Raw genomic sequence first — 20,415 nt, forward strand, 5'->3', positions numbered from 1 at the left:
TGGTTCCCAACCTGGGGTTCGCGGACCCCTTGGAGGTCCATGAGAAAGCATTTGAGGGTCCGTGATTACCTTGATAAATTTCGGAAAAAAAAACAAAAAGCGATCTTTTTACTTTCATTTCTCTCTAATGCAAATGTGCCAAGCTCAAGCCCTCGAGAATAAACTGTACCGGTATGGGTATGCATTAAAATAAATCTATGCTGCTGCTCCTCGCGTGGTTGTTACCCATTGCTTCTTGCACAGGTACGCCTTAGCAGCAAAAACTTTACCAGCAAGTCTCAAAGAAATTCTGACAAATTGCGTGAAAGTCGTTACTTTCATCAAAAGCAGAGCTGTAAACCACCGTACTTTTAAAGTGCTCTGTCAAGAAGTAGGGTTAGATTACGAAGTACTTTTGTATCATTCTGAGCCTCTCTGAGGTACGTTGGTTATCTAGAGGAGAAGTTTTAAAACGACTGCAGCAGCTAAAAAATGAGATATCAACTCTATTGAAAGCAAAAGGAAGTTCCTCTCAAAAGTGTTTGAGAGTAAAAGTTTCCTATACGGCATGGCCTACTTAACTGATATTTTCGGTCATATTAACAATGTTGATCGCGGCATTCAAGGACCATGTGCGACGGTGTGACAATAATTGATGCAGCTGAAAAACTGAAAGCGTTTTTAGCCAAGTTGCCGGTTTGGAAACGGAGATTGGAAGCAGGTAATTACGCTAACTTTCCAATCTTAGAAGATCTTATTTTGATGGATGAAACTCAAAGAGAATGTACTCTTTTGATCTCTATGAGAGAAAAATTTTGCGCACACTTGAAACCCTTCAAATCACATTTTAACGTTATTTTAAGGCAGTGGCTATTTGACCGGCTCCGGTCTTTGAATCTGAAACACTATTTGACCGGTCATGACGTCATTACATAAGTACTTTTTTCTTTTTCTCTTTCAAAGCAAAAGACGTGAAGCGCCGATATAAAGTTCTAAATTTAACACGTTTCCTTCAACTCAGTCCGTGGCGCATACGTTGCGTCTCGGGTTGCCATTCTAGAGGGGATGAGTTCGATACTATCTGGAAGCAATTGACTTTTTTTTTATTTTTTTTAATCTAAACTTTGAACCGAAGCGCATTTTTGTGGTCAATTTTTAATTTGAGTAGCCTACAGCCCATTTTTTTATGTCTTTTCAAATGTGGGTAATAAAGTTAGAGTTTTTTTAATTTGCTGGAATTTGAGAATTTCTCTGGGTAATTTTCCGATCGTCATAAGTGACCGTGTTTGCTGAACGACCCTACATTTTTGCTCTCAAGTTAGTTATATTTTTTAAAGAAGTATTGTATAGGCTATAACTAACTTGAGAGCAAAAATGTAATTTTCTTTTAAAAAAAATGGACGATTGGAAAATTGGACCATTTATCACGATCGGAAAATTACCAAGAGAAATTCTCAAATTCCAGCAAATTAAAAAAACTCTAACTTTATTTCTCACATTTGAAAAGACATAAAAAAATGGGCTGTAGGCTACTCAAATTAAAAATTGATCACAAAAATGCGCTTCGGTTCAAAGTTTAAATAAAAAAAAATGAAAAAAAAGTCAATGCTTCCGGATAGTATCGAACTCATCCCCTCTAGAATGGCAACCCGAGACGCAACGTATGCGCCACAGACTTGGTTGAAGAGAGCGTGTTGAATTTAGAACTTTATATCGGCGCTTCACGTCTTGTGCTTTGAAAGAGAAAAAGAAAAAAGTACTTATGTAATGACGCCATGACCGGTCAAATAGTGTTTCAGATTCAAAGACCGGAGCCGGTCAAATAGCCACTGCCTTATTTTAATTAAGAACACCTGCCGAACGAAGTTGAAACATGGATTTGAAATTCTTTTCTTTTTGACTTGAACAACATTAGCGATGACGATCTCAGTAAAGATGACCTAATTAATTGGAGATCAAAAGAGTTATTACGCATTGAATTTCATTAAAAAACTGTGGAAGAATTTTCGTGCTCACAACTGCAAACCTACCCATTCTTGGCAAAGCAAGCGATTATTGTTTTGTTGTTACCTCTGGGTATGGGGTTCCTGTTCCAACAGGGCCATTGTTCGTCCACCAAGGTGCACAGCTGACATGTTCCTACGATTTTCAGCATTGCTTGGATCTATTTCTCCTAATTTTCTGTGCATGATGTAATCTTCTCTGATGAAGAGACTCAAAATATTTCTATATTCTGTAGAAACCATAAAATACAACTTGTGCAGACGAAAGTGCTCACAATCAAATTTTAGGTTGACACTATGTACCGTACGGTATACCATTTTAAGAACATATTGCAAAAAACGAGCATATACTTTGTTCCACGATTAACAAGTGCATCATAAATCCGTTTTACATCATTAACCTTGTAAGTCTTACATTGAGACTGCAAATACAAAACCAGCACTTCCCACTGCTCTAAGTAATATGCTGCTGATGCCTTTTCTCAAGTGCTACCAGTACTGTACGGTATAGTTTAGGTAAATTTGGATTCTATGTTGAGCTGTATAAGCAACTTTTTGAGTCAAAGAAAAGTTACCAACAGAAAAACCTAGATTTACCCAAATTTGAAAGAAAAAACTTAAAACCTAGACGTGGTCAAAAAACCCCAGATGTAGATGGAAAAACCTAGCCCTGGCATCCTTGCTCAGTAGTAGCATATCTATGGTAGTGCGCTAGCTAGGCAAGAGAAGCACTGGCAGTCTAGCACGGAAAAACCTAGAACATCACACAACTCAGGCGAAAGAGAAATTAAAAAAAGAAAACTAATCGGGAAAAAATGATGGTTTGCGAAAATGAGAGAACTTGTATACCTGGGACTGGTGTATAAGTCCCTCTCCACTCCCTTTGGTAACTCATGACAAAGACAGGACTCAATGGACATGGCTCTTTCGCCTTAGTTGTGTGATGTTCTAGACGTTACCGCCTGGCACCGCTCTCGGCAACGTTGCCAGACCCAAATTTCAAAAAATGCCAAGGGCAAAATTGCTAAATGGCATGTTAAATTAGATGATCATTCGAGTGACTTAACGACAATGATAACAGCTGTTCGTCTATCCAATTATACAGTTTCAAGTTTGTTTATCGTATCCTAGGAATCTTAGTCGAGAAAAGACGAAATCGTAATTGTTCTTCAAAGTATGTCAGTCGCTTTATCTACAACAGAACTTGAACAAGAATCAGCTGCTGATCCACAGTTATATTCATTTAAGAAATTGGTTCTAGTGCACAGACACAAGATTTTTGCATGTAAAAAATGAACTGTGTACATATGAAAACTTGTTACTCAGAGGGACAAGACTCGTTATACCTCCAACATTGCGTTAAAACTTAAAAGGTGCTCAATTTGGCATGAGGGTCACCAAGGCATTGACAAGAAAAAGATTCGATTACACACAAAGGTGTGGTGGTCAAAAATCGATGCTGATGCAGAGAAGATGTGTAAACTTTGTCACGGGTGTCAAGTCAGCAGCGACTTTTGCAGACCAGAACCAATTGCTCGGGTATTGCCATCACCAAGTGGGCCTTGGCAAGATTGTGCTCCAGATATTCTTGGTCCATTACCAAGTGGTGAGAACATTTTGGTAGTGGTAGATTACTTTAGTCGTTTTTACGAAATTGCAATCTTGAAATTAATCACAAGCGAAAAATTGATTCAAGCGATTCTACCCATGTTTTCAAGGTTTGGAGTAGCAGTAGCCTACCTTATTGCGAACTGATAATGGTCCACAATTTGTAGACTATCGAATGAGTTTGAGAATTTGCTAAAAGAATATGGAGTAGGCCTAATAGGCTACACCGCAAAACAACACCGTTATGGCCTCAAGCAAACGGAGAGATGGAACGGCAAAATCGAACATTGTTAAGCGCAATCAAAGTGAAAAGAAAGATTGGCGGTATTGAGATCAACAAATTTGTAATGGCTTATCGTTCAACTCCGCAAGTTTCTACTCCTTATTATATGATGTTTCGCAGAGAAATGAAGTCTAAATTATCTGAACTGTGCCGAGAACCTGATTTTTCATGAAGGAATTCGAGACAGAGACTAGAAGGGTAAAAAATACGGTAAACTATATACTGACTTTAAGCGACGTGCTGTCGACTCAGATATTCGGGTTGGGGATGATATTTTGGTTAAAAATAAAATATTAAAACTGTCTGCAAATTTTGATTGCGCTACCCAACAGGTAGTTAGGAAGGAAATGACAGTACAAAACAATGAAGGGGTTCAATTGACACAAAATTCGTCGTTTTTTAAAACTGGAACACCAGTGATAAAACTGCAACCTCCTGCGGACATGACCGTGAACGCTGATTCAAATGAGTTCTCAAAACCTGTACGTAGCCTACTCGTCCGACACGTAATGTCAGTAAACCTGCCCACTTTAATGATTATGTAACTTGAAGTGACTAGGCTATTAAGAAAGCAGACTTGTAGGCCTATGATTCCTTTTATTCTTTCGCTATAAAGACTACCGGTAGCCAGTGACGTGCGGTGAGGTTCCTAGATGGTGAGGCACTACTTTTTTAAAGTCACTTTTACAATAAAATTTTTTAACAACAAAAACGGTGTCATAACTTACTAATCAAAAAAATTAGCAGCATGCTTTCACATTTATTAAAAATAAAATTCATGCGCCTATCCTTTTGGACTAAAACATCTGTGACTTTGTTGTAGAGACCCTTCTTTACTCCAAACATTATCACTAGATATTGAAAATAAGAGACGGGAAAGCAGAAAAGGCAATTTTTAAAGCATAGCCACACAGCCACTTCTTTTTTGAGTACCAATCTTTTTGAAAGTTGCAAGTTATTTTTTTTTTTTGTTCAGTCGTCTGATGCAAACCTTATAAATTTGGAACAGGTCTTCCTTTATTTATGACTTCAACTTTGGATTGAAAGTTTAGTTTTTAAAAATCTCTTAGATTTGATACTAAATCTTCCTCCATTTTATTTACATTTTATAAGAAACAATCCTTTACGCTGCAAGAAGTCACATACCACGTAGGCTCGCGGGCACTCCAGCTTGACGAAAAAGGTTTCATAGCTGTGACGTCACATTTGAGGCGTGCCTCAAATCGTAGCTAAATCGTTCATGATGATTTCTGGCGACTTTGCAAAAGAAAAAGGCACGCATAGTGCAGTGTATGGAAGTTTTCTGATCTGAAGTGAGGCAAAGCTGGCGTTGCCTCTCCTTGCGTATTTCAACGATTTTGACCACATGAACGCTCGATAGGAATATCGCCACAGAAACAAATTAAAGCACAGTTTGGGTGTAGAAACGTAAAATTTGGGGGAAAGGGGGCACGACTACAGCAATTCACACAAACTAAAGCACCTAAAAACGTGCAATATTTACTACTTTTTAACAAAAAATATTTATTCTGTGATAACCATTTCTTTGATATAACTTTTGCTTTGCCAGATGTTGGCAGGTGAGGCACTGCCTCCCCTGACTGCACGTCCCTGCCGGTAGCTTTGGAACGCATGTCTAGTTGTTTAAACGCCAATTGTGTGGTAATCTATTTAATTGTTCGCCACTACAATTAAGATCAAAGTGTAAAAAGTAGAAGCAAACGTGTTAATCATGATCTTTGGTGTATGGCTATATTGCTTTTGACAGTAAATGTTGGTAGCCCACTTAAGTTATAAGTTAATCTGTGTACAGTAGAACTCGGTTAATCCGGATTCGATTTGACCGGCGATTCCATCCGGATTAGGCGAAGATCCGGATTAACCGATGACGGTTCTATCAAGACTTGTTCATTTGTACTTCCAGTTTTATACGGATTAGGCAAAGATCCGGATTAACCGAATCCGGATTGTTTGTATACCGTACCATAGGCATAGAGTGCATGAATGATGCTTAAATAAATGAAACCTAATGATGATGCGTCTTTTTGTTCAAGTGCTCATGGTTTTCATCACCCGTTGTGATCATTTCATGTAAAATGGGTTTTGATCAAAACTAATGCCTTTGAAAATTACGTTTTAAACCGAGAAGGGATGTAGTTTATTGAAATGTGATTATCAGGTTACGCTTATGATCGGTTACCATATTGTCTTTTTGAAGACCATCGGGAAGTAACCCGGATGTACATTCTGATGTCAGTAATTAATCATAGTGGAAAGTAGGCTATGTTATTTCTGTATATAATACACCAGCGAGCAGACAGAATATGACAACTGGGATGGGAGCAGTGGCCCAGCGAGGGTTTTGGCGTTAGAGTTTATCATTCCGTTTATCTATCATTCCAGGCACGTAACCAGACATATTCAGGAGAGTCCCAATCCCAGTCCGCAATCGCTCCCCACCAAAAAATAAAAACAAACGTTTTAACGACATTTTATTACATGTTGAATGACATTTCACAATTGTTTGGTTGCATTCAAAATATCTGGCTCGGCAGGGTTTCACTCCCCTAATTGCTGAATCATGCAGTGTCTTCGACATCGGCATGCATCGGTGTGTACAAAATGTTCGTTTCGTCAAGTTCCGCTTCAGATCAATTCAGCAACTGCAAATACAAAACAATTCACTGGCAACCCTGTTCGAAAGCATGAAACTTGAACAAACACATCATGGCGCGTCACAACCAAGTGGTTGTTGCACTTGAGCACAGGGTAGAATAACTGACTTGGCCAATAGCTAAATGAGATAGCCGCTATACCATCATACACAATCTACCATACTGCACGACTTGCTGGAGGTTTACCGCGGCTACTCACCATTCATCGGCATCTCATCGATCTGTGTCGAGTAATATTGCTCGATGTCGCGCAATATCCTGATGTCGTCGTTCTTAACGAAATTGATGGCAACACCCTTCCGTCCGTACCGACCGGATCTACAAAAGGGGTCATGATTAGCAGAAAACAACAAGGAGACTAAAATGAGGATGCGCGCAATTGAGACGCACGAAACGTTCATCGAAACAAGCATCAGTGTTAATGAGGCCACCATTCCATAACCGCTGATGGAGATCCTAGTCGGGCGCATTTGTTGAATTGAGTTTAGAAACCAATCAAGTCACAAATAAGTTTAGACAGAAAAGGGTTAAACATGAGGAAAACTGCAGGAAATCACGCATTGATCGATTGCATGGTGCGACAAAAGCAAACAGTTTAAAAAATAAGGGTGTCCGCGATAAGTTAGGCTACGCTGATCATGAAAGAATACACAACGTTAACACTAACATAAAATTTCTTGGTGTGTTGTTTAAGTTCTTCTTAAACTGAGGTCACTGCGACCAAAACTATCCAAAAAATTGTTTGCTTCAAAGAAAAATATCGAATCTCCAACTGTAACAGATCCTGGCAATTAACCCCCTCTGCAAATGTCCCCTAGAAAGATGCCAGTTCTCACCTGCCGATTCTATGGATGTACAACTCTCTGTTGTTTGGAAGATCGTAATTGATGATGAGGGATACCTGAGGAACGTCCAACCCACGCGCCCACACATCCGTTGAGATGAGCACTCGGCTAACAAACATAAAATGGGAGATGACGGAAGGGATTAGATGGTAGTATGAGCATACAACTAAGTCGGCCGTCTTATATTGCAACGAAATAATCTGACTCCGAGCGCATTAGCTTGCCACTCAACTTGCAATCCAATCCAATCTAGTTCGCACAATATTTTTAATTCCTACCAATGCGAAACAAAATTTACACATCTCTTGAAATAATTGAATTCTATATGCAATGAGGTGGGTCCTGGGGTTGTATGGCGACCGGTCACGGCCAACTGTGAGTCACTATCTACCTGGGTTCGATACCGTTGATGACAACGTGACTATGTCATAGGCCCTATGACATAGGTTGTTAACCTATGACATATTACAACCGACAACATGAAATGGCATGGACATCACTGCTTTTCCTTCTAACTTCACCAACAAGCCAGTCTAGAGAGGCAGAATGGTCAAGTAACAAGGACGTCCGCCCAACAATTGAAAGGGTTCGATACTTTAATTTATTAACACGATAGTTAAGAAGATAGTCAATGACTTCGAAGAGTGGTTTTACTGCATTCTCAATTTCTAACCAAACCACGGCAAACAAACCGGGATAGAATAAAGTTACATTCAAGTTTGATCAATGTAACTTTTTATTCTATCCAGGTTTGTTTCCTGTGATTGAGTTAGAAATTGAGAAGGCAGTAAAACCACTCTTTTGATCAATTATTATCATATCAAGTCCCACCTGGCTCCTGATCGGAACTCCTTCATGATCTCTGATCTTTCCTTCTGAGGCATATCTCCGTGCATGGAGGAAACTGTGAAGTTCGCTTCCCTCATCTTCTCTGTGAGCCAATCCACCTGTAACGACATGGAAGAAATTTATTTGGAGGACCAATCTTCGTGTCACCTTTAGGCAAGTCATTAAGTGTCTCCCAGACAGCAAAATCCGTCATTTTTACATTCATTCAACGTTTGCAGACGGTAAATCAATGTAAAAATGACGGATTTTGCTGTCTGGGTTGTCACAGACACCTGGTCTTGGTGGTCACCGGAAAGTAAAATATATTTAGAATTTTAGATGTTAAACATAATGAGACAGCAGCAGAGACAGAAACATAATGAGACGGCAACCCACCTTTCTCTTGGTGTTGCAAAATATGACCGCTTGAGTGATGGTGAGGGTGTCATAGAGATCACATAGTGTGTCGAACTTCCATTCCTCCTTTTCAATTGCCACAAAGAACTGTTTGATGCCCTCAAGCGTCAGTTCATCACTGGGGAAAGAAACCATGAATTCAATGGAAATTTATCATTTGTAAACAAACTCACAAACATTTTGCACAAAAATAGCCAAATTTCGACATTACACAAAGTTTTAATGAAAATTGTCAAATACTGTAACATGAAGACTATTTGTAGCCATCACCTGCCATCGTTGTCACGTGGCAGGCAACACTTGCCCCACTTACCGCTTGACCAGGATCCGCATGGGGTCAGTCATGAACTTGTTCGTCATTTCCAGGATCTCGTGAGGAAGTGTAGCGCTCAGCAACACCACCTAGTGGAAGATAAACAAAAGAAATCATAAGCTAAGGTTGTATGGAGGTTGCTAAGCTTGACTTTAGGTGCCTTGTGCTACTGGCTGCTGCAATATAGAAAGCTTGTAAGGTGAACATAAATTTAAATCATTGATGGAGGAATTATTTCGAGAAAGCCTCTACTCTACTTCAATACAGACGTTAAATCAATGTAAAGAAATACTGATTTGTTGTCTGGTGTAGTTCTGGCAGTGTCTTACTCTTGGTGATCCTTAAAACGATTATTGCAGTTACAGTACTCCTGACCAGTGCCACCGGATATACAGTTGTTCTTGAGGTACACTGTTCAACTGCACAAGACAATAGTTCAATCATTGTCGCTTGATTTTGTCACTTCTTCGATCAACAAAGCCAGGTATTCATCAGAATTACAGCGACAATCTTGCCTCAGCAATATCATTCCTTATTACAGCAAACTTAATCGTACCTGGATGGCGGGAGGGAGGTATCTGTAAACGTCGTAAATCTGTTCCTTGAATCCCTTGTTGAGCATTTCATCCGACTCATCCAGGATCAACATCTTAATGGATCGGGTCCTGAGGTTGCGACGACGGATCATATCTGGAAGCGATGGCATACTTAAATGTGTTTGTATATGGTTTGTATCATATCATTTTGGCCCTGTTTGCTGTGCCAAGCAATTTATTTGCAAATGCTGTATTTGATCTTTGGAAATAAAGTACTGTATCATATCAAATACTTTAATATAACTTCCATTGTGTGGGCGTCACTTGCAATGCAAAGGAGGTTTGGAAAGGAAAAAGCAAATAGTTGGTGAAACTTCCCTTCGGAAAACTGGAAACTTGTCAAGATGCATTCGCCTAAAGGTCTTCTGGCCGTTATTATGAAATAATAACCATTCTTTTTTTTTTGCTCCAATTACAACAACATACCGTATATTGTGATTACAATGAAACACAACCGATAACAGGAAACAGCGAAAGAATATGTAGTCATCGAGTCAGCTGCTCCCAATCATGTGGGCATGCCATTAAATGTCTTGCTGATATACAGCCACATACCATGGGACGGCAACAAACCGACGCCCTTTCGAATGCCATGCAGACGTTCTCACCACTCGGTCATGTCTTGAGGGCAACTCACCAAACACCCTGCCAGGGGTCCCGGATACGATGTGTTGGCCATAATCAAGCTTCCTGATGTCCTCTCCTATGTTGGTCCCACCGATGCATGCGTGGCACTGCACAGACATGTAGTCCCCAAGTGCCAGTATAACCTGGAACAAAAGTAGTGAATGCAATAGTGGACACAGCAGTGGAAGGTGCCTACTGCCTACCCAGACAGCAAAACCCTTCTATTATATATCGATTCAACGTCTGAAGACGAGTTTTGCTGTATGGGTAATAAGAGGTTGTGTTGCACCTTTTGTTCACACGGAAACCAAAATATTTTACTATTTTAATATTTCAGTTCACACTTTGCCAAAAAGCAGCACAGCAAAACATGGACCACAGTACATGTCAAGTCAAAGTGATCAACCGCGTTGTCTGTTGTACAAAAAACAAAAATTTGTGTCCGAGAAATTATTTCTCCAAATGATAAACTGTACAAATTGCTTTGTGAAAAATATCCAAGTATGTTTGTGTTGTCGACATTTTGCTTGTATAGACCGATCCATCGCCTAGCAACGCTCAGCCAATCAGAGCGAAGGAGAGCAAGCTATCTTTGATAGCCCACTATCTAGCATTGCTTTTATGCAGTTTTCGTCACATTTATGCTGTGATTTTTTAGAAGTAGAATTTTCTTCTGCGGTACTTGCAGGTTTGACAGCAAATACCTGTTTGAGATGTCTTAAAAAACTTAAAATCGCAAACTTGCTGCAAATAGTGCTTTCTAAGACACAGTTTAACTGGGTTGTTAGAGCAATCCATGCAGTGTTATCAATGCATTGAATAGTTGATCATATTTTTATAGAAGAAGTTATATAGCCTGGATGGTGTGCTGTGTTGCAACTGCTACGTTGTTTGTTTGATTTGTTACAATTCACTGGAGTAAAAAGTTAATCTATAGGCCGAATCTTTTAAATGAAACCCATTGGCACTTGTGGCATTTTGGCCTATAGATTAACTTCGGCCTATAGATTAACTTTTTACTCCAGTGAATTGTAACAAATCAAACAAACAACGTAGCAGTTGCAGCACAGCACACCATCCAGGCTATATAACTTCTTCTATAAAAATATGATCAACTATTCAATGCATTGATAACACTGCATGGATTGCTCTAACAACCCAGTTAAACTGTGTCTTAGAAAGCACTATTTGCAGCAAGTTTGCGATTTTAAGTTTTTTAAGACATCTCAAACAGGTATTTGCTGTCAAACCTGCAAGTACCGCAGAAGAAAATTCTACTTCTAAAAAATCACAGCATAAATGTGACGGAAACTGCATAAAAGCAATGCTAGATAGTGGGCTATCAAAGATAGCTTGCTCTCCTTCGCTCTGATTGGCTGAGCATTGCTAGGCGATGGATCGGTCTATTATGTTACCCTTGACACGATGCTTGCATTGCGACAATAAATGGCACGACAACAGCCAAAGGAGATTGAAACGTTAAAAGCAAACAAACCTTTTGGATTTGAACCGCCAGCTCACGTGTTGGTGAGAGAACCAAAGCCTGAGTGTCTCGAAGTTGTGTGTCAATCATCTGCAGGCTTGCAATGGAGAATGTGGCTGTCTTGCCTGTGCCAGATTGTGCCCTGCAATGATATGAGTGACTCTGGGAAAAAAATGACCCACTCACTTCATCCAGTTCAAGGAATGCACATTGCACAGTGCCACCCTAATTCGGACTACAATAGAAAAATTCGAGACAAATACAAGTTATGTAATTGATTGAGTTTCGCTTTTAGCAGCATGATCATTGTTAACTTTACAAATGTAGATTGTAGACACAAGATTACAAGCGACCTGTTTTAGCCTGATGCTGCGAGTTTGCTGTGGTAGTAGCGGTTCGCACTAGCTTTCTGAACAGTTCTCTAGTAATGTGCTATAACGAATGGTGTTGGACTGTTGGAGTCAGTGAGTCAAATGCAAGCCAGTGATTGAGCAACAACTTTAAGCCAGTAGCCTATTCAATGGAATTGAACTTTATGCGTTTGCAATGGATTTGCAATCAGACTTTTTGAATAAAATATTCAGCATCTTATTATTTATTTTGCTCAGATATGCACATTACACATCCATATGGAGTTACATGGAAAAAACAATACACACATACAGAAGACTATAAACATAAGCATACGACAAACGTAGTGCAAAGTACATAGCTTGGGCGATGACACTTGACTACTACATTAAGTAGATCTCCATCTTCCTTGTATAACATGTAAACTTTTGAATGCAAAATTGCCAACATGAAAACATTGTTTGTACTCACTGAGCAATGACATCTTTTCCTTTCATTATCTGCTTGATAGCTCTCTGTTGTATCGCAGATGGCTTTTCGAAGCCTGCAAAATATTTACTGTTTCTTATCCAATATATATTGGTGCAATCGTCAAAATATATTTGGCAAGACAAAGAAATCTAACTTGTTCCCCACACAGAGCATGGTAATTTAACTAGTGCACAAATAATAGTTGCTTGTCAGCTTTACAGGTTACACACATAGAGGATAATAAAATGGGTGTTTGCACTGCATAGTGCATATGTCCTTTGGAGAAGCATAAAGCATGATGTGAATACTTTAGGTGTCTTGCTTATGAAGCAAGTGACAGAACATATCTTCATGTTATGATGGGAAGGTGACATGAAAAGGATGGGGACAATCCAGTGGTGGATGTAATGTGCATTTTGCAGGTAATGTTGAAGTTGTGGCAATGAGCACTGTGGCACTAAGATCAACAGTAGTAAAATTAGGAAGCCTGTCATTGTTTTGTAGGACTTTGACTATTTAATCTCACGATGTTCCAGGAGGTTCAGTCAACCATCATGGCCAAGGAAGTTAAACTTTGGCTTGTTTGTAAAACAAGATTACAAATGTAAGTGAAGAGAAAAATTCTTCACATATGAAATGAATGCAAGTGGAGAAAAAAAGTTTTAAATACCAACGCATGTGGAGGAACGTTGGCTTGTGGAACTCAGTGACCAAACAAAGTGGAAAGTCTGCATTTCTTGGATGATGAAACCAAAAACCGGCTGCTCTCTAGTCGGAATGGCCCGTTTCGGTGAGTCCGATTCTGGGAGTTCCCTATTCGGTGAGAGCCTTTTTCGGTGAGAGCCCTATTCGGTCATTTTTTTTTAATTATTGGGTACCGTAGCCTAATTATCATTGCCGTTATAGGGTTAGGGGTTAGGAGTTAAGGGTTTAGGGGTTTTGGGGTTTGAGGGTTGAAGTTAGGAGTTATGGTTAGGGGTTAACGTCTTATTTCAACGTTTACAGGGTTCCCACACATTTTTTATAAACAAATTCCCTACTTTTTCAATACTAAATTCTAAAAATTCCCTACTTTTTCCATACTAAATTAAAAAAATTTCCAACCTGATTTTGATCTAAATTGCGCATTAACACTTAACAGTGCTTAATCAATGAAAATTTCTGTGCTGTATTATTTCCAAACACGATCATGCACAGGTTTAAAAATGTATATCCGGACTCTATTACATTCGAATCAGTATGAAAAATAATAATAATGTACAGTAGAAGATTCCTGTTTGAAGAAATTAACTCTTTTTTTTCAAAAGACCCGAACTGAAATCAGTTTGGATAAACTGTCACATTTATACTAAAATTGCAATTCAAAGCTTCATTCTATCGGACATGGCAACCTGCCATAAGCCAAACCAAAACAATTAAAAATCACACTACTGACAAAATGAAGTAAGTGAAAAGAACACTGAACACTATCTTTGTGATTCTGAACACTGAATCACAAAGACATTGTACAGTACAAAAGATTTATGAATGATATTGTCTTTGTTGTTGTGTCATAATAGTAGGTTTTAGTAATGAAAGGCCACCGTGATTGAGGACTGATGTATTGTGGTCTTGGTCGCAGACATTGCCGCATTAACGATGTCTCTTACCGCTATTATCACCTAGTCCTAGCCAACCTGACATTATTGTTTTATGCGGCCGCTAATCGACTTCAACGATCATGGAATGTTACGTAATAAGAACGGTTATATACGCAAAAATAAAAAATATCGATTGCTTAAATGAGCTCTTTTGTTTCATGAACTTTGCGTATTGCTCAACAAGTGTATAAAGTTTAGAATTGACAAGAAAATCACGGCAAATAAACGTATTTAAAACTTTTACTTCAGCCGACGCTGTTTCACACTCAGTAATCTAGGTCGGCAATAATTTTGCCGCAGCAAAATTGCGTTAATTTTGAAGGCTGCCGAGCTGGAAACAGCTTGTCCCGTGTATAACTCGAACCTGGCTTTTTGAGGTGAAAACCACTTGCGAAAATCTCGAACTACACTCGAGTATATACGGTAACAAGTAACATTTTGAATGTAGGCTACAGAACAAACATCGCCTGAGGCTAAATTTTCATGTCAAGTTCAATATTTCTGCTTCTGGAGTGCCCCACAATTAAAGAAGTCACGCCATGGTTACGCTACGCCACTGTCTGTACAGTATAACTCCTGTTGCAAGTAGGCTAACCACAGTTCACCTAAACTGCTTAGTGCATGAACAACGGAGAATGACAGGTATTTAAAGCGCAGATAAACAAGAAAAAAAAAACAGTTTCCGAACTTCATTGAAAAGCTGCAATGTGCCACAACGTTGTTCTTTGTACTACCGCTTTGAACTTGAAGAAGGATTACGAGTATGAACAAAAGAATAACTTTTAAACCTCATTTTGAATTGAAAAGACATGACGTATAGTAATGTCTTCCATCCTTAGTTATCATATATTTTTTCATTACGTAATGTCTTGTAGGAATAAATTGAAAATCAGTATGATCACTCAAAATGAAAGCAATGGGACTACGAATCCTCACTAAACCAATCAATCAATGGTCTTGTTGCACCTAAGATGACAACCTTATATTTTACTGATCTCCGAAGCTGATGTAAACCTAAGTCATGTCGACTTATGCTTAATATGCCCCCCTTATCGAAATTTGCTCTTTGTAATACCGCTTTGAAGGAGGACTACGACTATGAACAAAAGAATAAATTTTAAACTTCAATTTGTATTGAAAATACATGACATAACGACTTCCAACCTTATCACATATTTTTTCATTACGTAATGTCTTATAAGAATGAATTGAAAACGAGTCTATTCACTAAAAATGAGAGCAACGGGACCACGAATCCTCACTGAACCAATCAGTAAAAGGTCTTGTTGTGCCTACTGATCTCTGGAGCTTACATAAACCTGAAAAAATATGGACTTATTCTTGATATGAAATTCGGCTACATATTATATTACATATCGATTAATGGATATTTTGTTTCACTGAACTTCAAAGTCAAAATGTATTTGTTTACCACAACCAAACCACTTGTGATGATCGAATTTGTTAATTCCTTATTCGATAAAATGTTTAGATGATGTCACGTCATTACGCCGATTTGAGATACGGTATTTCATTCATGATGTCGTATGGATGAAAAACTTTTAAAAGTTTTATACTCTGCTGAGAGTAAAAAAGAAACACAAATGATAAATAATGGAGAAATTGAGTCTCCTTTACAACTTAAGAATTATCGAACAACGCAAAACTGCTGAAACAAAACGTTTTGGTTGAGTGAAAGAATCACTGCAAGCAACCAATGCCAAAATACGCGCGCAAGAAGTCATGGGAGTGTGAGATATCAAAAATTTAACAGGTTGTTATTTTTCTACATCAATGTGACGTTAGTTACTACTTCAAAAAATCTATATTTTTGCTTCTGTAGAAAATCCGCAGCAAACGCCTTTTTTACATGTTTAGAATCGGCCAAATTTTTCCGAGACCGATACTCAAACAATGGCTGATATCATCGATACCGTTACATCGGATTTTTTATCTACAATTTAGTCATCAATGTTTTCCATACTTTTTCAATACCACGAGTGAGGTTTCACAAAATTCCCGACCTTTTCCCGGTCTGGAAAACGGGTTTTCAAATTCCCTACTTTTTCCCTACTTTCCCGACTGCGTGGGAACCCTGCGTTTAGCGACGTTAAAACGATGTAAAAGCGGCAATGATAATTAGGCTACGGTACTCGATAATTTTCAAAAAAATTTCTACAAAATCACCGAATAGGGCTCTCACCGAAAAAGGCTCTCACCGAAAAGGCTCTCACCGAAAAGGCTCTCACCGAATTGGACTCACCGAATAGTAGCAGACCCCTCTCTAGTAGTCTTCTACTCAAGTCCGGGAATATCGTAAATCAGTGGTGGTAAAAGGATAGACCCTCGGCCCTAGAAGCATACGACAAATGTGCAATACAACATGTTAGAGTGACCAAACAGGCGACATTTGAACCTATGTTGACATTGCACTCAAGGGGTGCAAACTAATTTGTGCCAAGAACACTGCATGTACCAAACGTTTTTCTAAAAAATTGAGATAAAAAAATAGAGTAGCACCTAAGCCGCTGATGGAAGTTTCCACAATTTTTTTTCAATTTTCTTGGAAAGAGTTGGGATTCTTCTATTTGTCCAAAAGGATTTGTGGTGACTAATAACAATTCAATGATTAATTTTTAACAAAATTTAACTCTGACCAGCGACTTCAGCATTGCCAGCGACTTCAGCATTTAACTCAGTGACCTGGGACATTGGGACAAACAGTTGTGCACTGTGCAGTAAAGATCACGTGCAAGCTGGGGTTTTTTTTTGCTCAAGACGTTTTGGTCATTCGTCCGAAATGACTTGAAAACATTCAGTCAACTTTATTTATTTCGGTCATTTTTGGTCATATATAGTCAATTTACTATATATTATTTTGGACATTTTGACAGAATTGACTATAATTTTTTCTGACATTTTGCTAAAAAATCGGTCAATGACCGATAAAAAAAAACCAGCATGCAAGTTCATTCGGCAAACGTAATCAACCCACCCCGATAGCTCATTTGGTTAGTGCGTGACTTCGTAAACGAAGAAGCTTCAAGATCAATCGACGCTGGTTCGACTCTTGGGGTGTGCTGTGCGCTTGAGTAACACACATTAAGGACTGCTCTCCATTCACCGGCATCTAATGAATGGAATAATTCCCTGACAACAAGACTTCAACAATCGAAAACTTCACTCTGTCAATCTCGGTGACTTGGCCTGCGTCAGTGATTCAAACCTCTACAAGTATGTGAAACTGCCAGGATTAAGCTCTGCAAGCAGCTTTCCCAGGCCGAGGATAAAAATTCAATCAATCAATACCGTTTGATGAATTAAAAAAATTATCAAGAGAAATTCTCCAACTCCAACAAAAGTAAAAAAATTCTAACAACTAAGCTTGACTATTTACAGCTGGAAGCAGCAAAAAAGCACTATCATCGATGAAGTTAAAAAAAAGAACGCTCCCGGGTAGTGTCAAACTGACGGTCTTTGGAATCTGAGACCGATGCAGTTGCAGTCGTTACAAGCCAGGGACATTCACGCTAAAAGCTGTCATGTTTAAATGTTGTAAACGCAGCTTTTCTTGTAAATAGAAAAGGCAAGAAAAAATATACGAGTGAATAGGTGCATATAGCCTCTGAGCCTAGCCTATATTTACATTTTACAATATATGGTAAGAATAGCCACTGCATTTTTCGAGGACCTCTGAAAATCGTGTTTTCATTAAAAAAGATATTCTCATACTTTTAAGTGTGTAGTAATTTGGTGGTATTGTTATTTGTATTGAAATTACAATAGCACATTTTGCGATTGCTGTTTTAATTTCACTGTCATTCTGGCAGAATATTTCTGCATGATTTGCCTAATAAAACAAATAATACGATGACAGCAACAACATAAAAAACCTGATAAAAGCACATCTCGCTGACATATTTACTTTTATGCTGCTTGAAAGCCAGGATACCATTTTTTTCTTTTTTATTAAAAACAGAGTTTTTCTGAAAACATAAATTGAAAACCAAAACACAAGTCACATATTTAGCGTAAAAAGAAAAAACTTACACAAATTGTGATAACATTATTGATAAATAAACTGTTAAACTTTTATTCGTCAAATTATTTTAAATTGCAAAATATTTACAAATTTGTTAAATAGACACATTTATGCCGATGGTGGCAAATACGCTATTACAGACTTGAATCAACTAGCCTATAGTGATTGAACAATAGACATGATGACACAGAATATTGCTATTCTTTGAGAGACATAAATTCTATTTTTCTGTTACCTCAATTTCAAAAAAAACATAAAGTTTTGGCAATTTGATACATATCTAGTTTAACATAAAATATCACTGCCAACAATGTTACCGTACCGTATGCATATATTCCACGCAGTAAATCTTCTCTTAATCCCATTGAGTCAAATGTTGGGATGACATCTACCCCTTCACTTGTTTCAAAAGTTACCTTAGATAAATCATTTTCATTTCTTTCAGACATGATAAATATGTGTCTTATGAGCTTTTAAAGATAAATACTTAAATTGTACACAATTGAATAGAAAATTCCAGTTAGCTGACAGTAATAAAAATACACACACACCAGCTTGAGCTCATGATAAACTATCTTAATAATTTACAATATTGTATCTCTGTGGTAGCAATTTTTTGATAGAGCAATCTAAGTATAATACTAATACCCTTGATGCTGTGGCCTAGCTTCATATCAAAATATTAAAAATCTGATTGGTCTGGTTTCGACACAATATACACTTTGAGACATCAAATTGAATTAACTTAGGGTCACTTAAGTCTCAAAGTGCTTTTACAATAGGCTACATAAAATACAACGTTATAGTTCGACGTTAACCACTAACCAGAATACCAAATTATTGCCTTCTATTCAATGATAAATGTACGATATCTCCAGTTCTCCACAGTCCACAGTGTCAAGCTGCAAGCCATTTGCATAGCTTTCCAGCTTAGGGTTTCCGAAGGAAAAAAAACTGATCTGTATTTCCAATTTAAATTTGAAGTTTATAAATGATTTTCTTGAAAAGTTGAAAGTTTACGTTTACGAAAGTTTAATTTCTTGAAAGTTTATGCGGCAAGCGGCGCGTAAACTTATATCTTGAAAAGCACACTAGCAAAAAGTGGAGTAATGACTCAAATGAAAGCTCTTGCTGAGTGCAGTATCTTACTATGTTCTTAATTTTAAGCTTGCTTTTTGTAATTTGTTTCAAGCAGGGTCATAATAAAACATAGATTCACTTTTCACATATTTTCGTGATACTGCTTCTTTTATCTACACTTTATGTGACCTAAGTTGTGATTAAAAGTAGCTAAGATGCAAAAGTGTAGTGTTGGTGTAGGCCTACATATTTTGTTTTGTGTGTATATTTTGTTTTGTGTGTAATACATTTCGGTATGTTAAACCCGCTAAGGTTAGTTTGTTTTGTTTGTTTATGGTTCAAAATACAAACTCTCTACCAAAACTTTAAATGGTTATCACTGTGCCTTAGAATTAGGTATGCCCCAACGCCCAACGGCCTACTGCTGTAGGCTACACTACTACAGGCAATTTGATCAACAACAGTTTGAGTTACAGAAACCGAAAGAATTCATATTGCTCACTTCAGTATAATATTGAGATAATGGGCGCAGAAATTGAACCTTGTTTAGCGTGCAAAATAGCTTTGCGTCGACCCAGTGGCGTAGCAGCCACCTGGCGGTTCTGGCTCTGCGCCAAGGGCGGCAGGCTGCAAGGGGGCGGAAAAATGAGGCTGCACAGTGCACACAGACCAGAAATGAAGTAATGCAAAAACAGATAAAAAGTAAAACAAGAAAATGATTTACAAAGAGACAGCTAGCACACCTTAAAAAATTTAAGGATAGAACAACAGCTAACCCAGCCAGCAAGCCCATATGGGCCCCATATACTATTTTAATGGGCTTGTGGGCATGTGGGTTTTATGTGTTTTTTTTTGTTTTTGCCATATGCGCCCAATATGGGCTTTCTTGCAGAATGTGTTGCTAAATGACAAGGTGGAATATAAAACTTCCAATCTTCAAATGCGTGATCATATAAATGCATTTTAAGAAATTTAGCCACATAAAATTATTGATCATGGGCTAAGCATGAAATATTGCTGGGCTTCCCACTTTGTTTATGGGCAGACCATGGGCTGCCCACTTTGTTTATGGGCAGACCATGGGCTGCCCACATTTTTTATAGGCAGAACATGGGCAGCCCACATTTTTATAGGCAGATCATGGGCTACCCACATTTTTCATGGGCAGGCCATG

The 20,415-nt window shown here is 38.3% G+C and overlaps 1 protein-coding gene across 1 annotated transcript; it reads right to left on the reverse strand.

Moving 5' to 3' along the window:
- Nucleotides 1–6,358: 6,358 nt before the first annotated feature.
- LOC145784094 (eukaryotic initiation factor 4A-III-like) lies at nt 6,359–18,645 on the reverse strand. Its single transcript, XM_082595846.1, has 11 exons — nt 18,484–18,645; nt 12,480–12,552; nt 11,670–11,799; nt 10,185–10,317; nt 9,508–9,641; nt 8,952–9,040; nt 8,618–8,756; nt 8,225–8,340; nt 7,385–7,501; nt 6,748–6,866; nt 6,359–6,536 (listed from the first exon to the last, which is right to left on the reverse strand). The coding sequence occupies exons 1-11, from the start codon at nt 18,608–18,610 to the stop codon at nt 6,520–6,522; spliced, it is 1,194 nt and encodes a 397-aa protein (XP_082451972.1). The 5' UTR covers nt 18,611–18,645; the 3' UTR covers nt 6,359–6,519.
- Nucleotides 18,646–20,415: the final 1,770 nt, after the last annotated feature.

The sequence above is a fragment of the Aplidium turbinatum genome, chromosome 15 (assembly GCF_918807975.1).
Source record: "Aplidium turbinatum chromosome 15, kaAplTurb1.1, whole genome shotgun sequence".
NCBI classification, from domain to species: Eukaryota; Metazoa; Chordata; class Ascidiacea; order Aplousobranchia; family Polyclinidae; genus Aplidium; species Aplidium turbinatum.

Coding starts and splice junctions, on each gene's coding strand:
- LOC145784094 (XM_082595846.1), bottom strand. CDS start 18,610: ATGTCTGAAAGAAATGAAAATGATTTATCTAAGGTAACTTTTGAAACA. Junction 12,553..18,483: donor GCGTGGAATATATGCATACG/GTACGGTAACAT, acceptor AATATTTTGCAG/GCTTCGAAAAGCCATCTGCG. Junction 10,318..11,669: donor TGGCGGTTCAAATCCAAAAG/GTTTGTTTGCTT, acceptor CTTTTGTTCCAG/GTTATACTGGCACTTGGGGA.